Genomic DNA, 21,779 nt, shown 5'->3' with positions numbered 1-21,779 from the left:
GCCATAGGTTCGCCATCACGGTTATAGCCAATGCTCCTATACTCCATGCTACCCTGTCAAACATAGCTTCTTTCGGTTAAATGTGTGATTAATGCTAACCAATTGCCTGCTTTTTCAAGGGTAACTTTTTGTTGTTGTTTTTTATTATGACTCAGGAGTTTGTCAACTTGCAAACAAGATGGAAGAAAACTCAGGCAAAATAAAAGCTTTCAACAGAAATGATGAACAGTTTTTGGAAGCTTTTGTTATATTCTGTGGCTTAGGGATCCAGAACACTCAGATGTATGAAGCTGTGGAAAGAGCCATGGCAAAGCAAATGGTGACATTAGAGGTAAGAATAAATCAAGGCAGTCTTTATGTACTTTATTGGAATTCTTGTTGACTTTGAAGCAAACCCAATGTTGCTCAGCTACCACCTGAGGCTATCTCTTATTGACTGTATGCTTCTGTATTTCCATGTGCTTGCACAGCACTGGTGGATTATCACTCTAACAGGATCCAACAGCGAACTACTTTCTTCCTTAAATAAATTGCATGTTGGCAAGTGTGACCAATGTAGGTGGTTTGTGTTTTTGCATTAAAAAAGACATGATTGTGGCACTGGGACATCTTCTCTTTACTGTCTTTGGTTTCCTATGATGATTTTCCTAAGATGATTTTGGTCCATCCCTTCAAACAAGTCATACCTGGGATAACAGCAAGGTTACTTTGGGGTTCTTCTACACTACATTATTTCATCAATCCATATTAAGGATGGGTGTCATCTTGCCTAGCCTTTTAATTTCCATTAATTATAATGTACATGCTATGAATAAGAAACCAAGCGATCCTGATGTGCTCTTCACATCCTCCAAAATAACCTGAGAAATCAGATAATCTAGACCAGACATGTCAAACAAGTGGCCCACGGGCCAGATTTGACCCACAATAGGCCAAGGGTTGTCCCGTGGGGCCATCCCAGAGATGGCAAGGGACTGGTCCACGCCATCCGTACCCACCCCAGCCACACCCACCCAGTCGGCCACAACCAACAGGCCACGCCTACTCCAGCTTCCCAAAGGCAAACAAAATCCTGATACGGCATGCAATGGGATCGAGTTTGATACTCCTGCTCTAGACGTTGGCTATCCTTGCATCAACCTAGTAAACAACGTACAGTATTTCTAAAATTCAGATGCTATAATTGGTTCTGAAGAGAAAACTTGCATACAGACTTTATGCATACTTGAATTTAATGCTCTAATTTAATGCTCTAATTCAATGCAATCTGATAGCATTGAATTATAGCATTCTTTTGCAAAAGTGTGTGAAAATTACTTGACACAGTCTTGAGTGTATTGCACTCTACTAATTCAGGTACTTTAACATTTAAGGAAAAATATATCCTTATGAAAAAAATATATGCTATAGATTGAGGTTATAATTTCAGCTGCATGAAATGCCAGTTAAATACAAATACAACTCAAAAAGAAAAATTCTTCTCTCCTTCACTCACGGCTCTAAATAATTCTCATTTTGTTCAGCAAATTCAAAATATTTTCTCTTACATAGGCAAAACTTCTGCCAAGATTTTCCTAAAACAGAATTTCTTTTATGCCCTGTCTTATGAACCCTTAGAGAAAGCTAATTTATTATGGCAATTTTGTTAGGATTATAATTATAGCTATGTTGTCAGCTATTTGTCATTCATATAGGTACATGGAAGATTTTCAGCTGTTTTTCATAAAAGAAAAAGAGTTCTTTGCAAATTCTTTGCTCATTTAAAGCAATGTTGTGCCTTTTCCCCCCTGTGGCTGACCTCAGGAGTCCTATATGCTAGCAGGGTCCAGTAATATGATCATACTGTTCTCCATCTACAATTAATATCTGAAAGAAAAAAACCCAATCAGAACATTTATTTTAATTTAGTAAAGAAATATTTAAATATTTACTGCTTCACTGCTATGCATTTAAAATTAATTATACTGTTTCATTATCAGTCATCATAAAAGATACAAAACGATTACATTTCCAAATCCTTGCCACTAATGAATCGTCCAAAGTATTGCCATTACTTCAGAGGTAATGCTAGTAATTAACAAAAATGGTTTAAAGATTATCATTAAGAACCCAATGTTCCCTCCCAGCATGAATTATCCTTCTCTAATTTACCTACACCATTACTTAAACTGATCTGAATCAAATAAATTCTACAAATTAATAGTTTGCAAAATCACATTAAATGTTCCTTTCAAATAATTGTTAAGAAACATTCAATTAACATTAACCACAGAGGCCAGAAGAGCCAGTTTAGTGAAGTGATTAAAGTCACTAGACTAGAAACAGGGAAAATTCATTTAAATCCTGCTTTAAGTTAAAAAAAAAAACATACACATCTTGTGTGGTTGGGGGCCAGTTACTCTTGAAAAAGTTGTGCTTTGGAAGTGAAAGTGTCTATCAACCATAATTTGTAAAGATCAGCAGTTTATCCTATCCCCTTAATTTGGTCAGGGATGGGCTGCTGGGGTTCGCAGGGGTTCGGGAGAACTTCTAGCTAAGATTCTGTGCAGTTTGGAGAACCCCCCAATCCCATTCCTGGCTGGCCACGCCCACCCTGCCCCACCCCTCCCAGGAGTCCCCACGCAGCGCATTTTGGATGCTGGTAAGTGCAGGGCACCCGTGGAGGCTCAGGGAAGGTGAAAAATGGGCCTACCAGAAGTTTGGGAAGAGCCTCCGGAGCCTGGAGAGGGCAAAAATGCCCCTCCCACCGTGGTGCAGGAGACTGGCTAGGCCACACCCACCATGGCCACGCCCATCCAGCAACTGGGCAGAGAACCCCTTGCTAAAAATTTTGAAGCCCACCCCTGACTTTGGTTTATACTGACTCATTACTGATAGAGTGCTTTAGATTTTTAGTATTACAGATGTAAGGGTTGCTGAAAGATTAGTGTCTTTTCTTTCCTTTTCCGGTAAGGTGCTGTCCTACCATGCATCAGCTGCTGAAGAAGAAACAAGGGAGCTTCAGGTAACAGCGGTAATGTCATTTTCTTTTTTCTCCAGTATATCTAATCCATAAGTACTGAAGATGCAGTGGAGTGGAGTGCATGATGTTTTTAAAACATATGTCAAAATATTCAGGCACTTATAAGTTATTCTTGCTTTTGGCTTGAAGATTCAAGATGAAGATATCTTAAACTAGTGGATTTGTTAAAATTACAGTAATTTGAGCTAGATGTCAAAGTTCAAAAAATGCTTGTGCATGGTCCTTTGATTCTGGAAGCTATATTCAGTCATCAACCCATTGACAATTTAGTCTGTCTTTCTATGAATGTAGCTATTTGCTTTTAAAACTGCATGACAACAAATTCCCAGGTTAAACTATACCCTAGAAGAAAATACGTTCATTTATTGCTCCTATATTTTTAAAAGTTTCAGTAGATGATCCTGAGCCCATTTTTCCTTGTAACAAACTGCTTCAGTTCTATTCTAATGTGAAAAATCGCTGCCAAATTTTACACTTTTAAAAAGAAAACAAGAGGGAAATTGGGAGCATATTCCAGATCTGATTAGCGCCAGGTGAAGCAATATTTATCCACTTATCCTTTTCTAGGTATAACAGCAGCTAAATTTCAAAAGAATCAGGATTAGTGCTCAGATCCAGGTCTCCCCCCAGTTAACTCCAACTCAGGAATTAAAAAGCAGACTTTTTAAAAATGTTTTAGTAGTCTTCTATAGATGCAGGGAGGGACAGAAAATCTTCCTTTCCTTCCTTCTTTCCTTCCTTCCTCCCTCCCTCCCTCCCTACTTCTCAGGTTTCTTGATCTAGGAACATATTTTGAGGGTTGGAAAATAAACATTTTCTAGCAAAAACATATTTCCAGAGGGACACTCTAAATTTATAATCAGGACAGATGCAGGTGCAGCTTTGTTCACTAGGAAGCCATTGCATGAAAAGAGCCTACCTCAAATTCCCATTAAAATGTGTTTGATATTAACTTAAACTCGAAATTTCCCATTTTCACTGGATAACAACAATATGTGGGAGTCAGGGCTATATTTTAAAACATAGTAACATACAATATATCTTCAATTAGGTAAAATTATTAAAACAGTATTTTGAGTATACTTCTTGTGCAGGGGTGGGCTTCAGATCCCCGTTGCTGGGTGGGTGTGGCCTAGTAGCCGCCTTCACCACGACAGGGGGGAGGCGTTTTTCACCCGCCCCAGGCTCCGGAGGCTTTCCTCGAGCTTCCGGGATGGCAAAAATAGCTTCCCCCGGGGTCCAGAGGCCAGAAACAGGCCTGTTTCCATTCTTCTGGAACCTCAGGTAGGCCTGTTTTTTGCTCTCCCCCACCCTCCTTGCGGTCCCTGCACTTATCTGAAATGATGAATGGGCTGCATGGAGATTCCTGGGAGGGGTGGAGTGTGGTGAGCATGGGTATGGCCAGTCAGGGGTGGCATTTGGGGGTTCGCCAAACCCCAGCGATCCTTGGCTAGAGGATCACCCGAACCTTGTCGAACCCCCCTGTTCTTGTATGAACTTGGTATATCTGTTATATTTTTAGTTTATTTTAAAAGTTCTACAATATGCTGAAGAGGCCCATTCAACCCACTGCTGACCATAGGTCTTGCCAATTTTTTTGAGTCTCAGGATTTGTCCAACCAGGTCATGCACTATCCTCAGACTGCAATGCATTATTTTTGGGGTGGGGGGAATGGAGTGTTAGGTATATTCGCTGCTCTACCTGAAGAAGAAATAGGAAGCAAACATTCTTATATTTTTTTTCTTATATATTTAATTTGTTTTACTTAGTATTTCATACTTCTTTTTTGTACTTTGAATAATATTGTTTAACCCCAAAAAAGAATAGAGTGATAGATATGAATGACATGCATAAACATATAATACATAAAGCTGTAATGCACTTATAAATATATGCCCCACTTGCAATAGAGGCTCTGAGTAGCTTGCCTGTAGTTAAAAGCATAACAAATAAAAAAACTAAAGGAAAATTATACAAACACTAGACCAAGGAACCACCACAGCATATTCCCCTTACATCATTTCATTTCTGGATAGGTTCATTCAACATTGTAGCCCAATGTCCAGAGAAAAAAACTAGACTTTCAGATCCTTAAAAAGCAGATAGAATTGGAGACAGCCAGTCTGACAAAGGCCATGTTTCCCCGAAAATAAGACTCTGTCTTATATTTCTTTTCGACCAAAAAAGGCACCAGGTCTTATTTTTTTGGGGGGGTGTCATCCACTGACTCACCTCACTTGTGCATGTTGCCCCCAGCCTCCTTTTCGGTGTTGGAGGCCTTAGGGAACTTCTTTGGCTTCAGATAGTTGCAGCCAGGCCTCGCACACCTCGGCCCATTTCTTCTGCAGCCAGCAAGGCTTTCCTGAAGGCCTCTGTAGTCGATAACAGGCTCTGGAACGATCCAGAACTCTATTATCAGCTAGAGAGGCAGGAAAGGCCTTTAGGAAAGGCCTCTATAGCCTATAACAGACCTCCAGATTGACCAGAGCTCTGTTATCTGCTACAGAGGCCTTCAGGAAAGCCTTGCCAGCTGCAGAAGAAATGGGCCGAGGTGTGCGAGGCCTGATTATAACTATCCGAAGGTAAGTAGTAAGGGCAGCTCCACCACCCCATCCCCACCCTAGCTTAATTTTTACACATGCAACCTGGAGCGGGTGAGGTCTTAATTAGGGCTTATATTGGGCGCAGGTATAAAAATCAAGCTAGGACTTACTTTCTAAGTAGGTTGTATTTTGGGGAAAACACAGTAATCTAGCATTGTGCTAGGACTTTATAGGAAATAATTAACGCTTCAAATTGTACACAGAAGCCAAAGGAGAGCCACTGCTGATTGCAAAGTAGTGGTGTTACATGGACAAACTAGAATGTACCCATTAATATCCATGTATTTTGGACCAGCATCTTCAAGGTCAGCTCTTTAAACTCATTAAACTTTTTTGGTGCTTTGAAGTTCTGAAGACCCTTAGAGCAAGGGTATCAAACTCAAGGCCCGCAGGCCGGATTCAGCCCATGGGGTGCTTGGATCTGGCCCGGAGGGCTGCCCTGGAAACAGCAAAGGACTGGCCCACGGTGCCACTGTCTATGAAAATGGAGTTTGGGAGTGCCGCGTGTGGCTCCCCCAAGCTCCATTTTCACTGGCAGAGGGCTGCAGGAGGCAATCGCAGCTGAAAATGAGGCCCAGGGTGGGCGCATGCAGCTCCCCCTGGCTCCATTATTGGTGGCAGAAAGCTGGCAAAACAAACTAAAAGCAAAACAAAACAAAAGGATAAATCTTTCCCCTTTTGCATTTGAGCATCCAACAAGGAACAGAAAAGGAGAAAGGGAAAGAGGAAAGACAAAGAAAAATAAGGAAAGATGGGAAGAGAGCAAGGAAGGAAAAATATGGAAAGAGGGGAAGGAAGAAGAAAGGAGAATGAATAGGGAAAGAGAAGGGAGGGAGGGAGGGAGGGAGGAAGAAAGGAAGGAAGGAGATTATAATGAGAGGGAGGGAGGGTCTGAAGGAAGTCCTGCCTTAGCACTTGGCCACCACAGCCTCCCCCCCCCCGACACGAATGACATCGACCTGGCCACACCCACTCTGGCCACATCCACTCTGGCCCCCTGAGGTCAAACACAACCCTGATGCGACCCTCAGTGAAATCGAGTTTAACAACCCTGAGCTTCATGGAAAAGCAATAGGAAAAAAGTTAGGTAGTTATCAAGATCATGAGTGTGTTTGTTCATTTGGCTAATAGTGAAGAATTCTGGCATTGAATTTTCTCATGTTAATGCTTAGTTAAATTTGGGAACAAATATTTACTTTTCAGGTACATAAAATTTTGCCTGAGATCTCTGACTTTTAACCAGCATGTTTTAAATATATAATTTTGAGTTCAGATTCAATAAGAAACATTAGTCATCTAGTTTATAAAAGAACTTTTTTGTATAAGTATTTTTAACCAAGGGCTTTCAGATATGTTAACCAAATAATGTGTCCTCTTTTGAAACATGCACTTTTCTACACTACAAGTATATAGTTAAAATTGCACATGTGTTGGGGGCAGATTGTAATCTGTGCAAAATTACAAGTATTTGCATATAAATCCATATTTTTGCTTAAATATGCTAGGAAGCTGTACAAACTAGAAAGATGTTCTTCCAGTGGTCTGAAATTAACCAATCTTTCCCATATATTAGGATGTTTCCAGAGTTGCATTTATGGGACACTGGACAAGTTTTGCATATCATTCCTTAGCTGTAGCATTTGCTTCTTTACCCCAGTAGCTATTTTGGCAGTTGTATCCCATACACAATGGTATGGAATGTAGTCTAGGCTCCTGCAAAAATTACTTTGGGACAACCATGACCTGGATGACTGAGAATCTCCATAGACATTTATTCCAGTATTAGTTGTTATGAGAGGAACGGTTCCCTCCTGGATGTTGTTCAGAAGTAAATCCTAATTTATAAGTAGAAAAGCTAGATTGATTTCCTTTTTTTCAACCCATACCTTACTCTCTGGGTTGGAGATCACAATTTGTCTTCTGCTAAAATTGTGCTAGAGCCAAAATGGGCTTTTGTGGTAAGTTACTGAATAATGGTTAAAAAAAAAGAAAGAAAGAAAAGAAGATTTGACTTCTGTCTAGGAATGTTTTCAATAAATCTAGATGAATTACATCCGGGTCACATGTTGCTTTGGTTTATTTATTTAGTATCTTGAAAGACAACATTTTTCATTACTGTTCTTGTTTGTTTCAAGGCTGCTGTTGTACCCTCTGCACAATCTCTCAGGCTCACTGACTTTTACTTCAGTGACTTTGAGCTGTCAGATATGGAGACGTCTCTGTGCACAATCCGGATGTTTACTGACCTTAACCTTGTACAAAATTTCCAAATAAAACACGAGGTGAGGCCACAAATATGACCATATATGTAGCTAACTATTCTGCAATACAATGTTCTTTAGTGTGCACATGTTTGTATATATGTATGTGCTGTATGTATATCACAGGATATAAATTGAATAGTACTTTTTAAATCATCCATGAGGTCATGGGAAAAATGCATTGTTATCTGTGAAAAATATTTTCTGTCATTTTCCATGCAAATAAGCTCCAGAGGAAGTGGTGTTTGCTATGTGCTTGCTTACCATTATTACCATATTTCCCACATCCTTGTCACCATCTACTGAAGAGAATTTTCTCTATCATTAAGATAGAGATTTTTAAAATTCTTAATTGTGCAGACTTCTATAATCTGGGGAAATCTGTATAATGCCTAGTGAACAGATTGTAGTGAGATATTTCTATTTTAAAAATTGTCAAGTCTTTAACATATGGTGGAAAAACAAATTAGCAATTGATATCAAAGCACTATTCCAAAATAGGCCTCCCTGCAATTAGGCCTTGTAAGGAAATATAAGCTTTAATCAGCCTACAACTTCCTAGACATTCATTTTTTTTAATCTTTGGATAAATATGTACATAAAGGAGGAATTTCTTATCATTTTCAAACAATGCATTAGAGTTTTCTTCAAGTAAACTAAAACCCTGTAGAATCAGAAGACTTGATCAATAAGGTTGTTTATCACTTTAAATTTAAAAGTAACAAGATACTTCAGTTTATTGGGGATGCAAACATACCACATATTCACAACTCCTTATATTAGTCTGTTCTTGAGATTATGCAGCTCCCATATAAACCTGAGAAATGCCATGCTTGGTTTAAGGAGTTGCATGCAGGTATTGTATTCATGTCACCATGTGTCCTAAGTCCCCTTTAATTTTATTTCCTTAATTTCATCTTTTAAAATTAAAATATACTTTTGTAACTTAGTTCCACAAAGCGTGAATAAAAGTGAGATGTGATATTTTGGCTTTTGAGTTCTTTATCTAAAAACAATGGTGTTTATTCTGTATCATACTTTTAACTCAACAATACTATTTTTGAAAGGTCCTTTGCAGATGGATTTTAAGTGTGAGGAAAAATTATCGGAAAAATGTTACTTATCACAACTGGAGACATGCTTTTAATACAGCCCAATGCATGTTTGCTGCTTTAAAGACAGGAAAAATTCAGGTATGTTTGGATAACCTTATTTATATTAGGCTGTTTTTAAAACCTTAGACATTGCAACACATTATGTTGAAATTTTACAAAGAGCTAGTTCACAGACTGTAAAATCTTCATGTAAAGTATTCCTGAGCTACATCACTAAAAGAAGAAAATATTTCATAAGAGTAAACATCTATAGCCTCTGCTGCGCTGATAACATTATTTTGATAGCTAAAAATGCAAATGATCTGCAAGTTCAAGTACTAAAAATCAAAAAGCATGGTGAAAAAATATGGGACCAAAATTAAGAACAAACCTTTGACAACAGGTATAGCAACCATCTTAGAAATTATAGTGAAAATATGGAGGTGGTGGATAGCTTCTGCCTTTTAGGATCAATCATTAACAGTAAAGGAATCGCATATTAAGACCTACCTAGTGGCGATAAAGACGGCAAAGTTTAACTACTTTTCTGCCTCTATTGCGTCATCAGGGAATCGTCCGGCCGCCCTGTTCAGGGTAACCCGCTCCCTGCTCCATCCGGGAGCGCGGGAGGATCCCTTGGAAGGCAGGGCGGAGGATTTCGGACAATACCTGTATGACAAAATCGCTCAGATCTGGGGGGATTTGGACTCTGACTGGGTAGATCGGGGCAGGGTGACGAGGAATAGTCTTGAGAATGTTACCTGGGAGGAGTTTGATGCTGTGACTCCGGATGATGTGGACAGGATTTTGGGGAGACTTAGTGCGGCCACATGTTTACTGGACCCGTGTCCCTCCTGGTTGGTACTGGCCTCCCGGGAGGTTACACGAGGCTGGCTCCAGGGTGTTATCAACGCTTCGTTGAGTGAGGGTCACTTCCCCGCCGCCTTGAAAGAAGCGGTGGTGAGGCCTCTCCTCAAGAAGCCGTCCCTGGATCCGGCAATATTGGCCAACTATCGTCCTGTCTCCAACCTTCGCTTCCTGGCGAAGGTTGTTGAGAGTATGGTCGCGCGACAGTTTCCACAATTCTTGGAGGAAACATCCTATCTAGATCCGTTCCAGTCGGGTTTCAGGCCTGGACACAGCACGGAAACGGCATTGGTCGCGTTGGTTGATGATCTCTGGAGGGCTCGGGACAGGGGTTGTTCCTCTGTTCTGGTCCTGTTAGACCTCTCAGCGGCTTTTGATACCATCGACCATGGTATCATGCTGCACCGGTTGGAAGAGTTGGGGATGGGGGGCACCGTATTACGGTGGTTCTCCTCCTTTCTCTCCGACCGGTCGCAGTTCGTGTTGGCAGGGGGGCAGAGGTCGACCTCAAGGCCTCTTATATGTGGAGTGCCTCAGGGGTCGGTTCTCTCGCCCCTCCTGTTCAACATTTATGTGAAGCCGCTGGGCGAGATCATCCGTGGCTTTGGGGTGAGATACCACCAGTACGCTGATGACACCCAGCTGTACATCTCCACCCCAGGCCACCCCAACGATGCCCTTGAAGTGATGTCCCAGTGCCTGGAGGCTGTGCGGATCTGGATGGGGAGGAACAGGCTCAGGCTCAACCCTTCCAAGACTGAGTGGCTGTGGCTCCCGGCATCCCGATATAGTCAGTTGACTCCATCACTGACTATTGGGGGCGAGTCGTTGGCCCCCACAGAGAGGGCTCGCAATCTGGGAGTCCTCCTGGATAGGCAGCTGTCCTTGGAGGAACATCTGACGGCTGTAACCAGGGGGACCTTTTGTCAGGTTCGCCTGATCCGCCAGTTGCGGCCCTTTCTTGATCGGGATTCCCTGTGCACAGTCACTCATGCCCTCGTCACCTCTCGCCTTGACTACTGCAACGCTCTCTACATGGGGCTCCCCTTGAGGAGCACCCGGAGGCTCCAACTGGTCCAGAATGCGGCAGCGCGGGTAGTGACGGGAGCAGCCTGGCGCTCCCATGTAACACCGCTCCTTCGCGAGCTGCACTGGCTCCCAGTGGTCTTCCGGGTGCGCTTCAAGGTGTTGGTTATCACCTTTAAAGCGCTCCATGGCATAGGGCCTAGCTATCTTCGAGACCGCCTGCTGCCACCGACGATCTCCCATCGACCCGTGCGCTCCCACAGAGAGGGCCTCCTCGGGGTGCCATCAGCCAAACAGTGCAGGCTGGTGACCCCCAGGGGGAGGGCCTTCTCTGTGGGGGCACCTACCCTCTGGAATCAATTGCCTCCAGAGATAAGGAGAATCCAAGACCTCGGTGCCTTCCGCCGTGCCCTTAAAACCTTCCTTTTCCAGCAAGCCGGGCTGGCCTAATTTTTTTTAAGTGTTTTTAAGTGTTTTGTTTATTGTTTTTAATTAATGGGGCCAAATTTATATATGTATATTTTAACTGTATTTTAATATTTGTACTTGATGTTTTTACTTGGCTGTTCACCGCCCTGAGTCCTCAGGGAGAAGGGCGGTATACAAATTCAAAATAAAATAAATAAAAATAAAATAAGTCAAAAATATTTGTCAGAGTAGCACTTGGTAGGGTAGCTTGATTTGAACTTAACATGAAAAACATTATCATACATGCTGGACACATTATACAAAGATATAGTTCTCTACTATAGACTTCTCTAGAAAATACTGGGAAAGGGTGAAGGAAAGAGACAAAGAAAATGACCAGGAGCAAGGAGAATGGACTCAAATACATTCCTCATGGCTGCACCATTGGACGGCCTGAAGAACATAATTAGGGCCGGGTCATTCTGGAGAAAATCTGCATGTGTGGTCAACATTAATCCAGTTGTCATATAATCAATCTATTCCTATAAGCAGTGATAGTGAAATCTGTGACTAGGGTTCTTTGCAGCCCTGCCACAGAGAGAGAGAGGGAGAGAGATAGAGGGGGGGGAGGGAGGGGAGAGAGATATGTCAAAAGGGTTTTGTGGTTCCTGGTGTTTTTTAACAACTGGTTCTCTGCCCTAATGACCGGCTGAGTAGGCGTGGCTAAGGGGTCATGTGACTGGTGGAAGTGAGTGACATTGAGTTGGCCATGCCCACCCAGGTTTTGTGGCTCCCGGAGTTTTGTTTTCTGTCGGAAACGGATCCAAATGGCTCTTTTGAGTGCTTAAGGTTGCAGATTCCTGGTCTAGAGTCATACATCTAAGCAAAACCCAAACTCTTTTTTTCTGATTTTTTGAGGAATGAAAAGCTTATTGTTCAATTGCTTCCATTTTATGGTTTCTTTGGTTCTTATAAGCTCATGATTGAGACGCCAGTGACATTACCTAGCCACAATGTCTTCTATAATTCTTTGTCAGTTGGCCTTGATTTTTGCAAGCATCAAGGCCTTCTCTTGCCTTTATATTGTTTTTTCAAAATAGCTTAGATTATCAGTGCTTTCAAAAAGCAGCCTGGTTTTACTGTATCTAGTACTGGATGATTTCTTCTTCTCTCTGTCTAAGCAACTCTCAATAATTTCCTCCAGCACTGCAGTTCAAAGGGTTTGTAGAGTTGAAATTTGTTTTCCTTTATTTATTTTCAAACAATGTAAACCTACTTAGGACTTACAAAAATTGCCTCAAAATGGGAGGTAGTTATGCTGCAGATTTTCAATAGTTGCCATGAAAGGCTGTCAGTTCATATACCCCGGAGGTTTCAGATTGCCTGTTTAAACTGTGTAAATTTGTCTTTAGGCTTCTATGATATCTGTTGCTTTATTCTAAAAATATTAGATAAGTATAGTGCATGTGGAATGCTGTTCAGCTTGTGATTAAGCAAACAAGTAGAAATCCTCATACAGAGAATATAGCTCAACTCTTCATGGAATTAGAAACCTGTGGAACAAGTACACATCAAGAGACCCAAAAGCAAATCAGAGTTGTCTATTAGTCAAATTCTGGAACCTTTGCTGTTTGGATATGTTTAATTGGTATATTGCAAATTTGGGCCAGGTGACTTTGGGCCTAGGTTTGCCTAATTAAGAGTAGAAAATGAGCATGGTATGATAAACTATTGTTTGCATAGTTTATTTTTTTTAAATATTTATTGGATTTGTAACAAATAACAAAATTTTATACCATATAAAATTGGATAATGATTATTTGAGGGCAAAATAATATATCTATTGAGAATTCTGTGTTATTTGTAATGCACATTTAAGATTAATTTTACTCAACCAAAATAGCCATATATAAAACTCTATTTACTTTCAGTGTAGGCATGGATGTCAAAATGTATAGATATTGAAACAGCCAAAGAAAGAAAGAAACAACATACCATGTCAAGTATTTTTGCAAATATAGTAATTTATCTCTCCTTCATATTGTACAGAACAAACTTACTGATGTTGAGGTACTTTCTTTGCTGATTGCAGCTTTGAGCCATGATTTAGATCACAGGGGGGTGAATAATTCTTACATACAGAGGTGAGTAAATGGCAGGTAAAAGGAAAGAATATTGCCATTCGATGTTTCTATTTTTCATTTTGAATTAATATTTCAGCCATAATATTTACAGAAGTTTTAACTAGAGATATTGTGGAACTTTCTCTCACGGTTTTCAGGGATTCTGAATATGTTTTGTCAAGGTTGCTTTAAACCAAAAGCAGGAAATGTTTTGGTGTCCAAGAGCCAGATTTTGGGTTATGAGAACTGCAATTATTTTGGGTTATAGCAAAACAATTATGCAAAGTAGATGAGATGATAGATCATGTAAAGCATACGGGGTTCCTATGGGTGGAACTAGAGTTTTTGGAGGCTTTATGTTTGGATGAGTGGGTTGTTCATTACTTTTTTAAAAACAAATAAAAATACAAAAATATACATAACAACAAACCTTGGTATTTTCTCCACAAGTCATTTGGTAGTAATATCTTGGTGGCACAAAAGGAAAGAAGAATCATACTAAGTAAATTTCCCAGCAATTTCCAGTACAATTCCTCCCTCCAGAAATCCTTCCAATGGGACAATTGATTATATTGATTCTGACCAGTGGTGGGTTTCAAAATTTTTTACTACTGGTTCTGTGGATATGGCTTGTTGGGCATGGCATGGCTTGGTGGGAGTGGCTTGGTGGGTGTGGCAGGGGAAAGATACTGTAAAATCTCCATTCCCTTCCCACTCCAGGGGAAGGTTACTGCAAAATCCCCATTTCTTCCTGATCAGCTGGGACTTGGGAGGCAGATATTAGATGGGGGCGGGACGAATCAGGATTTTTACTACTGGTTCTCCGACCTACTCAAAATTTCCGCTACCGGTTCTCCGGAACTGGTCAGAACCTGATGAAACCCACCTCTGATTCTGAGGCAAGAGAAAGCAGAGAAACCAGCCTATGGGCTTCAGGAGATCTTTTGACTCCCTCCATCCTTTTCCACAGGCAATTGGTGGCAATTGGTCTCAGATGGGACAGGGCAGGTAACTATTAGTAAAGTCCAGTGACAATTGCCATTGTTTTGGTCAAAAAATAATTTCTTCCAAAATATTATACCTTTATAGATTATTATAAAAAATATGTTCTCTTCCCCCTTCCTATGCACATACATACATACTGGCCAATATTAATAGTGTATCAATATACTATACTATACTCAATATACTATTGATATACTAATAGTATACCTTTTAGAACTGAAAACGAAGTATAATGATAGAAAGAACACCAGTCACTGTATGAGTAGAGTTACATCTTATTTCTCTGTCTCTGTTCCTCTTTCATGGGTATCTTTCAAGGTTAGGAAAGGTTTCTGTTTAGGAAAATGTTTGGAAGACTGCAAGACATATTATCTTTTTATAGCATTTTATTTTTTAAAAAAATTGAATGAATATGCTGTAACAATGTTTCCAGGGATATTTTTAAAGCCCCCAGATTAGTACAAATAAATCAAAATAAAAATCAGTGTCTTTATGGGAACCAGAAAACTGAGGTTACTTGCCTCAAAATTAATTCTTAGAAATAAATTTGTATAAAAAAGTGAAAGCAAAGCAGAAAGCTAACTTATAGTAAAGCTTTATAATAAAGAAATCTGGAATGGATTTTTATTTGAAATATCTACATATTTGCAGATATAAGGTTCCCCACTTCTCCCAAACCCATTTCTAAGAAAATAGAGTATATAAGATGAGTTTTCCATAGTCTTTTCTCTCTGACTCCAGCTGGATCAGGATATCTCCTAAAATTTCATTTATCATCAATAGGAATTCATGAGAGCTGTTGTCTTAATGTATTCAGAGAGCATTGTAGACAGATTTATTGGATCATATCTCAATGTACTTCTAGCCAAGGAGTCAATAAACTACAGAGGTCTGTCAGAAATCCCTGATAAGATTGTAAGAAAAACTGATGGATAAGAACTATGAACATCTTTATATCATGGAGCTTTCTAATAACAACATAGTTATAAATATGAAGCTATTCTAGAGTATTATTTATGCAGACATCCTATGTATTCCCGTTTCTGTTGATAAATATGGGGATTTTATCAGCCTTGTTAGGCAATTTAGAATACAGGATGGTTTTTTTCTTCTCAGACATGTCAAATGGGGAGGGGGGAGTAATATCCTAGCATATCTTATTACTTGTCCAGCTTTTTATACTTGGATACTTCTCATTTGTGCAACACACAATCACCCTTCCCTTCCCTTCCCTTCTCTTCTCTCACTGAGTGGTGTTCAAAGTTAATTGAAGGCTGAATCTTGAAGGATTCTGTATTCTAAAAAATATATATTTTAGACTTCATTTTCCTAGTCATCTGTTTAATTGCAGAATTGCCATTTTACATTTGTGTGTATTTCAGGATGAATAAGTTTTTGTTTTCTTTCAGCCATATTCCATAATTATTATAAATGGGAGTGGGCTGTGTGTGTTATTTCCTATATTCTTAACTTTGTAAAGCTATTGTGCATCTGTAGTTAATTCCTTCTGATAACTCTCTGTTTTTGTGTTTGTTTGTTTTTTGCAGAAGTGAGCACCCTCTTGCACAGCTTTATTGCCACTCAATAATGGAACATCATCATTTTGATCAGTGCCTGATGATCCTAAACACACCGGTAAATGATAGTTGTGTTTACAAGAAAAACATGTCCAATTTAGTCTTTGACCAATTTCCAGTAGTATCTTTCAATCCTATTCTAAGATGTCCTACTGAGCTTTTCCAAAGTTGCCTGATAAGCTTGTTAATATTTTGATAACACACACTAACTTGACCCTAATGAAATAAGAAAAAAAATGCCAAATAATTCTGCTTAATCTTTCTAAGGAACCTTAAGCACTCTTGGTATTAGCAAGATTTCCAACCTTGTGGAAGCAGTGAGCTAAAGGCAAGACTTGTACATCGTTATTTTATTCTCTCTACTGAACTTTGATAATGACCATACAAGAAGTTACGAAATATTTTCAGCTCAGTATGAAACTCTTATTCCCTCTGTTACTTTTGTTTCCATGTTTTTATCAGTTGGAAATTCTCTTAATTTCACTTACATTACAAGCTTAAAGACAGATATCTGGAAAAAGATATTTATACATAAACTACAAGGTTACACACATTGCAAAATGTCAGTGAAATTATATCAGCAGAACATATTTAAATAATGCATTTTTGTTGGTGAAGCTGTGCCAGGTCCTGCATGAATTTAGAACAGCATAAGGATTTGGTAGTGCACAAAGAGACAATTAATGTCAGGCAAATTCTATTCCTTGTAATTGAACTGTGCATTTTCTCTGCTCACTTCTGTACAGGAATAAGGTACGGCAATAAAATATGAATATTTAATAGCAGGTGTAGGTTTACATAAAGTTCTGTTTCATCTTTTCCACTTCCATTTTTGGCAGAAGAAAGTGGTAGCTGGAATAATTTCATCTTTTTTTTCCTCAGAAAATTTACAACAATTTATGTGTGTGTTATTGTTATTGGTGCTGCTACATGTAGCAGTGTCAGTAGTGTGCACAAAAATATAGATACATAAAAATAGCTTCTTTTTTTTTAGTGATTGGTGAGAAAAACTCAGTAGTAGCTGCTTACATTTTCTCAATCGAATAGTTCAAAAAAAAAAAAAAAAGAAGAATTTATATTTTCTTAAGGTCCTTACCTAGTTATGTTTTCTTCTTCCTGAGTTTTAATAACTGGGTTTTTAAAAAAAATCAATATTTTTGCTTTCAGTGTAGAAGAAAATAATGTAGTATGTAGAATTTAACAAGAACCTGTTAAAGTTACTGTGTCATTATAATCAATGCATTCTTGTCATAAATGTTCCATTGTTTTCTTTTGGACCAAGGGTAGTCAGATTCTCAGTGCTCTTTCTGTTGAAGAATACAAGGCAACATTGAAAATCATCAAGCAAGCTATTCTTGCTACAGATTTAGCACTATACATCAAGTAAGTTGCTGTTATGGTATTGTAATTAGACTTTCTGGTTGGGTATGTGGTTTTTCTCCTCTCTTTTTTAAAAATGTAAAATTGTACTAATTTTCCTTTTCAGAAAAATTTAATAATTATTATTTAAATTTTATATGCTTTTCAGAAGAAGAGGAGAGTTTTTTGACCTTCTGCGGAATAATCAGTTTAACCTACAAGACCTTTATCAAAAGGAATTATTTTTGTAAGTTTTTTTAAGGACATTATTGTCATCTTATCTGGTTTTTTCCCTAAAGTTAGCAATAATTGGTTTGCTTTCATTGGGCGATTGGGCTAGGCAGAACAAAAATTACAAGGATATGGGTGAATTACTCACTTCTAATTATCTGGTAAGGTCTCATATTATTCGCCAAACAAGATTATTTCCCAATATGATTTGACAAAATACCATATTGTTCTTTGGATAAAAGTCTATTGTTTAAAAGCACTGATCTGTTAAAATTGGTTTTCTTAGCTTTCAGAAAAAAATTTTGTTTCGCTTTGCATCAGAGTAGTTAGTTTACATTTACAACAAGAAGTTAGTCCTTCAGCAAGAATCAGAGATTCATTATGGATATAGGAGATATATTTTGCTTTCTAGTACACTGTATATAAAAACTGGGGATGGTTTCTATGCTCTTATATATGTAGCCTGATGGGAGCTTTGACCTTTTCAGTTAGTACTGACCGATCAACATACCATGAGCTTTTGCAACATATTATCTTGCTTGTTAATACTGGTGATAAATGAATGACTGAGCTGTCACAAATAGCCATTGAGGATAAAGATCTGGCCACAGGCTGAGTCTGTAAATTGTATAGATCTGGTTTCAGAACACTGAACCTTAGTGTTTCCTCAAGTTTTTTTTCTTTTCTAATGGGACAAAGTTTTATAGCAACCCAGCATTGGTAGCAGCAGTTATTATTAAATGTATAAGTCATCAAAAGGGAAAGATTTTTGCCTTTCATGAATTATATGAGACAGACAAGCAAAGAAAGATGTGATCTACAGTGACATATAATTATGTAAATCAGTGACTGTAATGATCTGGGCTAGATGTAGAACATTCATGAATGTTTTAAGCATGGACTATGTTATGGAGAAGTTTCCAGCTATATTCCTAAGAACAAGCCACCCACGGATCCAGTCATCTCTAGCTGAATGCTGGCTGGGAAAATCTGGGAGTTGGAGCCTAAGGTGGAGAAACACTCATTACACTCTTCCAATAAGAATTGGAATGGTCACTTAACACAGCAATCTATGACTGATTAGTAGAGAGAGAAAGAAAATAAATGGTAGGAAAAATGAAATAGCGCTTTGAAAAGAAGCTATGCCCTCCTTTTAATATTATAAGTCCCACAATAATGAATATTATCATTTGCAGCCATTCAAGTCGTAACAAATTCATATATTTCCAAAGTTTTGTTTTGTTTTTTCAATGAAATTTGGGGTATCACAGATATCCTTATTTTGCTACAGAAGTGGAATGGTTTTCAAAATATATTCGGTAAAAGTATGGCATTGTGGTTTTTAACAGGGCAATGCTGATGACTGCATGTGACTTATCGGCAATAACAAAACCATGGCCAGTTCAGCAGCGGGTATGTATCTACCAAAAGCCTGATCAGATTCCTTATTTCCCTGAACATACTGTTCCTGCTATTTGTCCCATCTGAACCCACTGTGCATTTGGCACAGATATTAATTGCTGCCTAGCAGATTATTGTACAAACTGACATTGCAATGAAATATGACACATTAAAATCAGGGTAAAAATTCTTAGAAAGGCAGCATTAAAAATATTGCCTAATTTCTCTCTTTCTTTTTCTTTCTCTCCTCCCCCCCTTCTTGTATTTATAATTTGCCCATTTGTTTTAGAATTTAAGGTGGCTTAGTAAGTTTGCCCCCTAATTTTAAACCAGAAAACCCTAGTGTGCCATTGGAGTTCAGAGAAAGTGGCTAGTAAAAGTCAGGGAGTTCCATAATCATATGGAGACATGAACTTAGTTCTCCCACCAATATCTTAACTACTATGCTATACTAGATATAAAGATCATCATCTATTGCTTACATTTACTGAAAAAGATAACAGATATATATATTTTCTTTCATGTAGATTGCTGAACTTGTAGCTGCAGAATTCTTTGACCAAGGAGATAAAGAAAGGAAAGAACTTAACATTGAACCCACAGTAAGTAGAAGCACAACATTTTAAGATTGTTTTGTTCTAGAAATTTATTTTATGCAGCATTTTTATTATTTCATGCAGAATCAAATATTTCTATCAAATATAGTTAGAATTCTTTATCCTTTACCAATAAAGGACAATATTTGTAGCTCAGGTTTGAAATGAAGGGTTGAACTGAGGGGTTGAAAAGAGCATTGATAATGTTATCATTGGGTAATTAAACATCTGCAAGAAAACAACCAGGCTCAGAGAGCATTAAGGACCCCTCTTTTTCCTTTATTGCAACGCGATCAGCTTACTACAGAAACATGAAATGTCTAAAAGTTTCCAAAGAACCTTAACAACAACAAAACTCCAAGCTTTCATCTTTTTGTGTGTATGTGTTAATGCCCTACAATCAGTGATCACCAGTATGTTTCAAACTAGCATTTATAGGATGTTCATTTCAGATATACATAAACTTCATTTGATTTCTCAGTGGTTGACTATTTAGCACTGAAAGCCTGTAATTAAATATACTATGTTCCATCTCCCTTGAAAAATTGTAGTGAAAAGAAAACCTGAATCTGTGATACTGATTTTGTGCTGTATTTTCTATAGGATGTAACTAGCCATTTCATACTGCAATTGTAAAATTAGGATAACATGTATGTAGAATGAACCTGAAAATAAGAGTTATGACTTGGCTAGCATTTCCAAGATTTATGCTTTCTGAAGAATATGCTCTATGTGTATTGTCTGACATTAAAAGAAGTCACCAGAATTACTGAGTTATTATAATGAGAATACTCCAAGACAGAACATTGATACAAAATGTATTTTCTGTAAAAGGGATTTTTTTTGGATGATCTGAATATATGCTCCACAACTTGGAAATACATGTATGTCTGTTTTTTGATTATAAACCAGTCAACATTAACTTTAAGCCATATGAAAAATGATCTGTTGAGACCAAAGGCATGATGAAGTCACATTTAAGTGCATATTTCCATTTACATTGATTTTTTTCATGGGATTTTGACCTGGTTCATTTAGAGTCTCCATTAACAATATTATGGTAACATTAATGGATTGTACCTCCTCAATACAATTCCTACTTCGCAATTAAAGAAATTAGGGGTCAACGAAACTGGCCTATCAATGACTATATAGGTTACTGAGACTGAACTGGGATTTGAATGCAGACCAACCTCTCCTGACTGAAAAGGACAAGGTGATGGACACGGTCATATTTGAATGCTCTAGAACTAATCTTGCTCCAATATTTTATTTTTTTCCCCAGGATTTAATGAACAGAGAAAAGAAAAACAAAATTCCCAGCATGCAAGTTGGATTCATTGATGCTATCTGCTTACAGCTTTATGAGGTATTTTGTATGAAACTGTCAAAGGGCATAATCATTTGTATCAGGGTTATCTGCAAGTACTGAATTAAAAACTGCATTTCTGTTCAAAAGAATTTAGATGTAAGTAGATGGCAGTAATTAACCTGTTGAGATGAAGGCTTCAAAACTTTAAAAGCATATTTCAAAGAAGTTTAGTTTATTTCAAAGTGTACAGCCAGACAACACTGTTTTCAGTGTCTAATTTATTTCTTACAAGCACTGAGAGACAGAGATTCTCTCGTAAGACTCGATTCTCATTCCATTAATTTAATTCATGTTTCTGTTTTTGCAGGCATTAACCTACATATCGGAAGCCTGTTATCCTTTGCTTGAGGGCTGCAGGAAGAACCGGCAGAAATGGCAAGCTTTAGCCGAAGAGCAGGAAAATAACTTGATCATTGGAGAAAGCAATCAGCCCAAACGGAACTGAAATAGACATTCATTTGGACATATTGGTTTACAAAGAAGATATTTATATATAATAATTTGGAGATAATGTTTTACTAGACACTGTGTGAAATAGGTGCATAATTTGCCACTGCTGTATTTTAAATAACAAGAAACGTATATTTTTGCACAGCACTCAAGAACACAATACGAATTATTTTTATGTAGTCTGATGTATCATAATTGTATATTTCCAATCGATCTGCAACTAGCAGATCTAATTAGCCCTGCTCAGTTAGATAGAGGTATGGAAGTGGACGGTTTTTAGAACTGCTTCAGAGAATTCTTGGTACTGAGTTGTATATAGTTATTTAGTTTTGGTCAATGGCCAGTACTTTAAAAATTACTGTATGTGGCACTTTCTGGTTTAT

The 21,779-nt window shown here is 38.3% G+C and overlaps 1 protein-coding gene across 2 annotated transcripts in view; it reads left to right on the top strand.

The window, feature by feature from the left end:
- PDE5A (phosphodiesterase 5A) overlaps positions 1-21,576 on the top strand; it is a 71,283-nt gene extending 49,707 nt beyond the window's left edge. For both annotated transcript variants that reach the window (XM_070948125.1, XM_070948126.1), the window contains exons 10-21: positions 156-331; positions 2,954-3,013; positions 7,762-7,908; positions 8,955-9,080; positions 13,332-13,426; positions 15,958-16,045; positions 17,270-17,370; positions 17,516-17,593; positions 18,927-18,990; positions 19,506-19,580; positions 20,860-20,943; positions 21,254-21,576. In XM_070948125.1, the coding sequence (XP_070804226.1) occupies positions 156-331; positions 2,954-3,013; positions 7,762-7,908; positions 8,955-9,080; positions 13,332-13,426; positions 15,958-16,045; positions 17,270-17,370; positions 17,516-17,593; positions 18,927-18,990; positions 19,506-19,580; positions 20,860-20,943; positions 21,254-21,391 (1,232 nt within the window). In that variant the 3' untranslated portion in view covers positions 21,392-21,576. The remainder of the gene's footprint in view (positions 1-155; positions 332-2,953; positions 3,014-7,761; positions 7,909-8,954; positions 9,081-13,331; positions 13,427-15,957; positions 16,046-17,269; positions 17,371-17,515; positions 17,594-18,926; positions 18,991-19,505; positions 19,581-20,859; positions 20,944-21,253) is intronic.
- The last annotated feature ends 203 nt before the right edge of the window (positions 21,577-21,779 follow it).

Source organism: Pituophis catenifer, unplaced genomic scaffold (assembly GCF_029215685.1).
Source record: "Pituophis catenifer annectens isolate HBS135680 unplaced genomic scaffold, rPitCat1.0.hap2 SCAF_8, whole genome shotgun sequence".
Classification (NCBI taxonomy): Eukaryota; Metazoa; Chordata; class Lepidosauria; order Squamata; family Colubridae; genus Pituophis; species Pituophis catenifer.
This window is presented reverse-complemented; position numbering and strand designations above follow the sequence as displayed.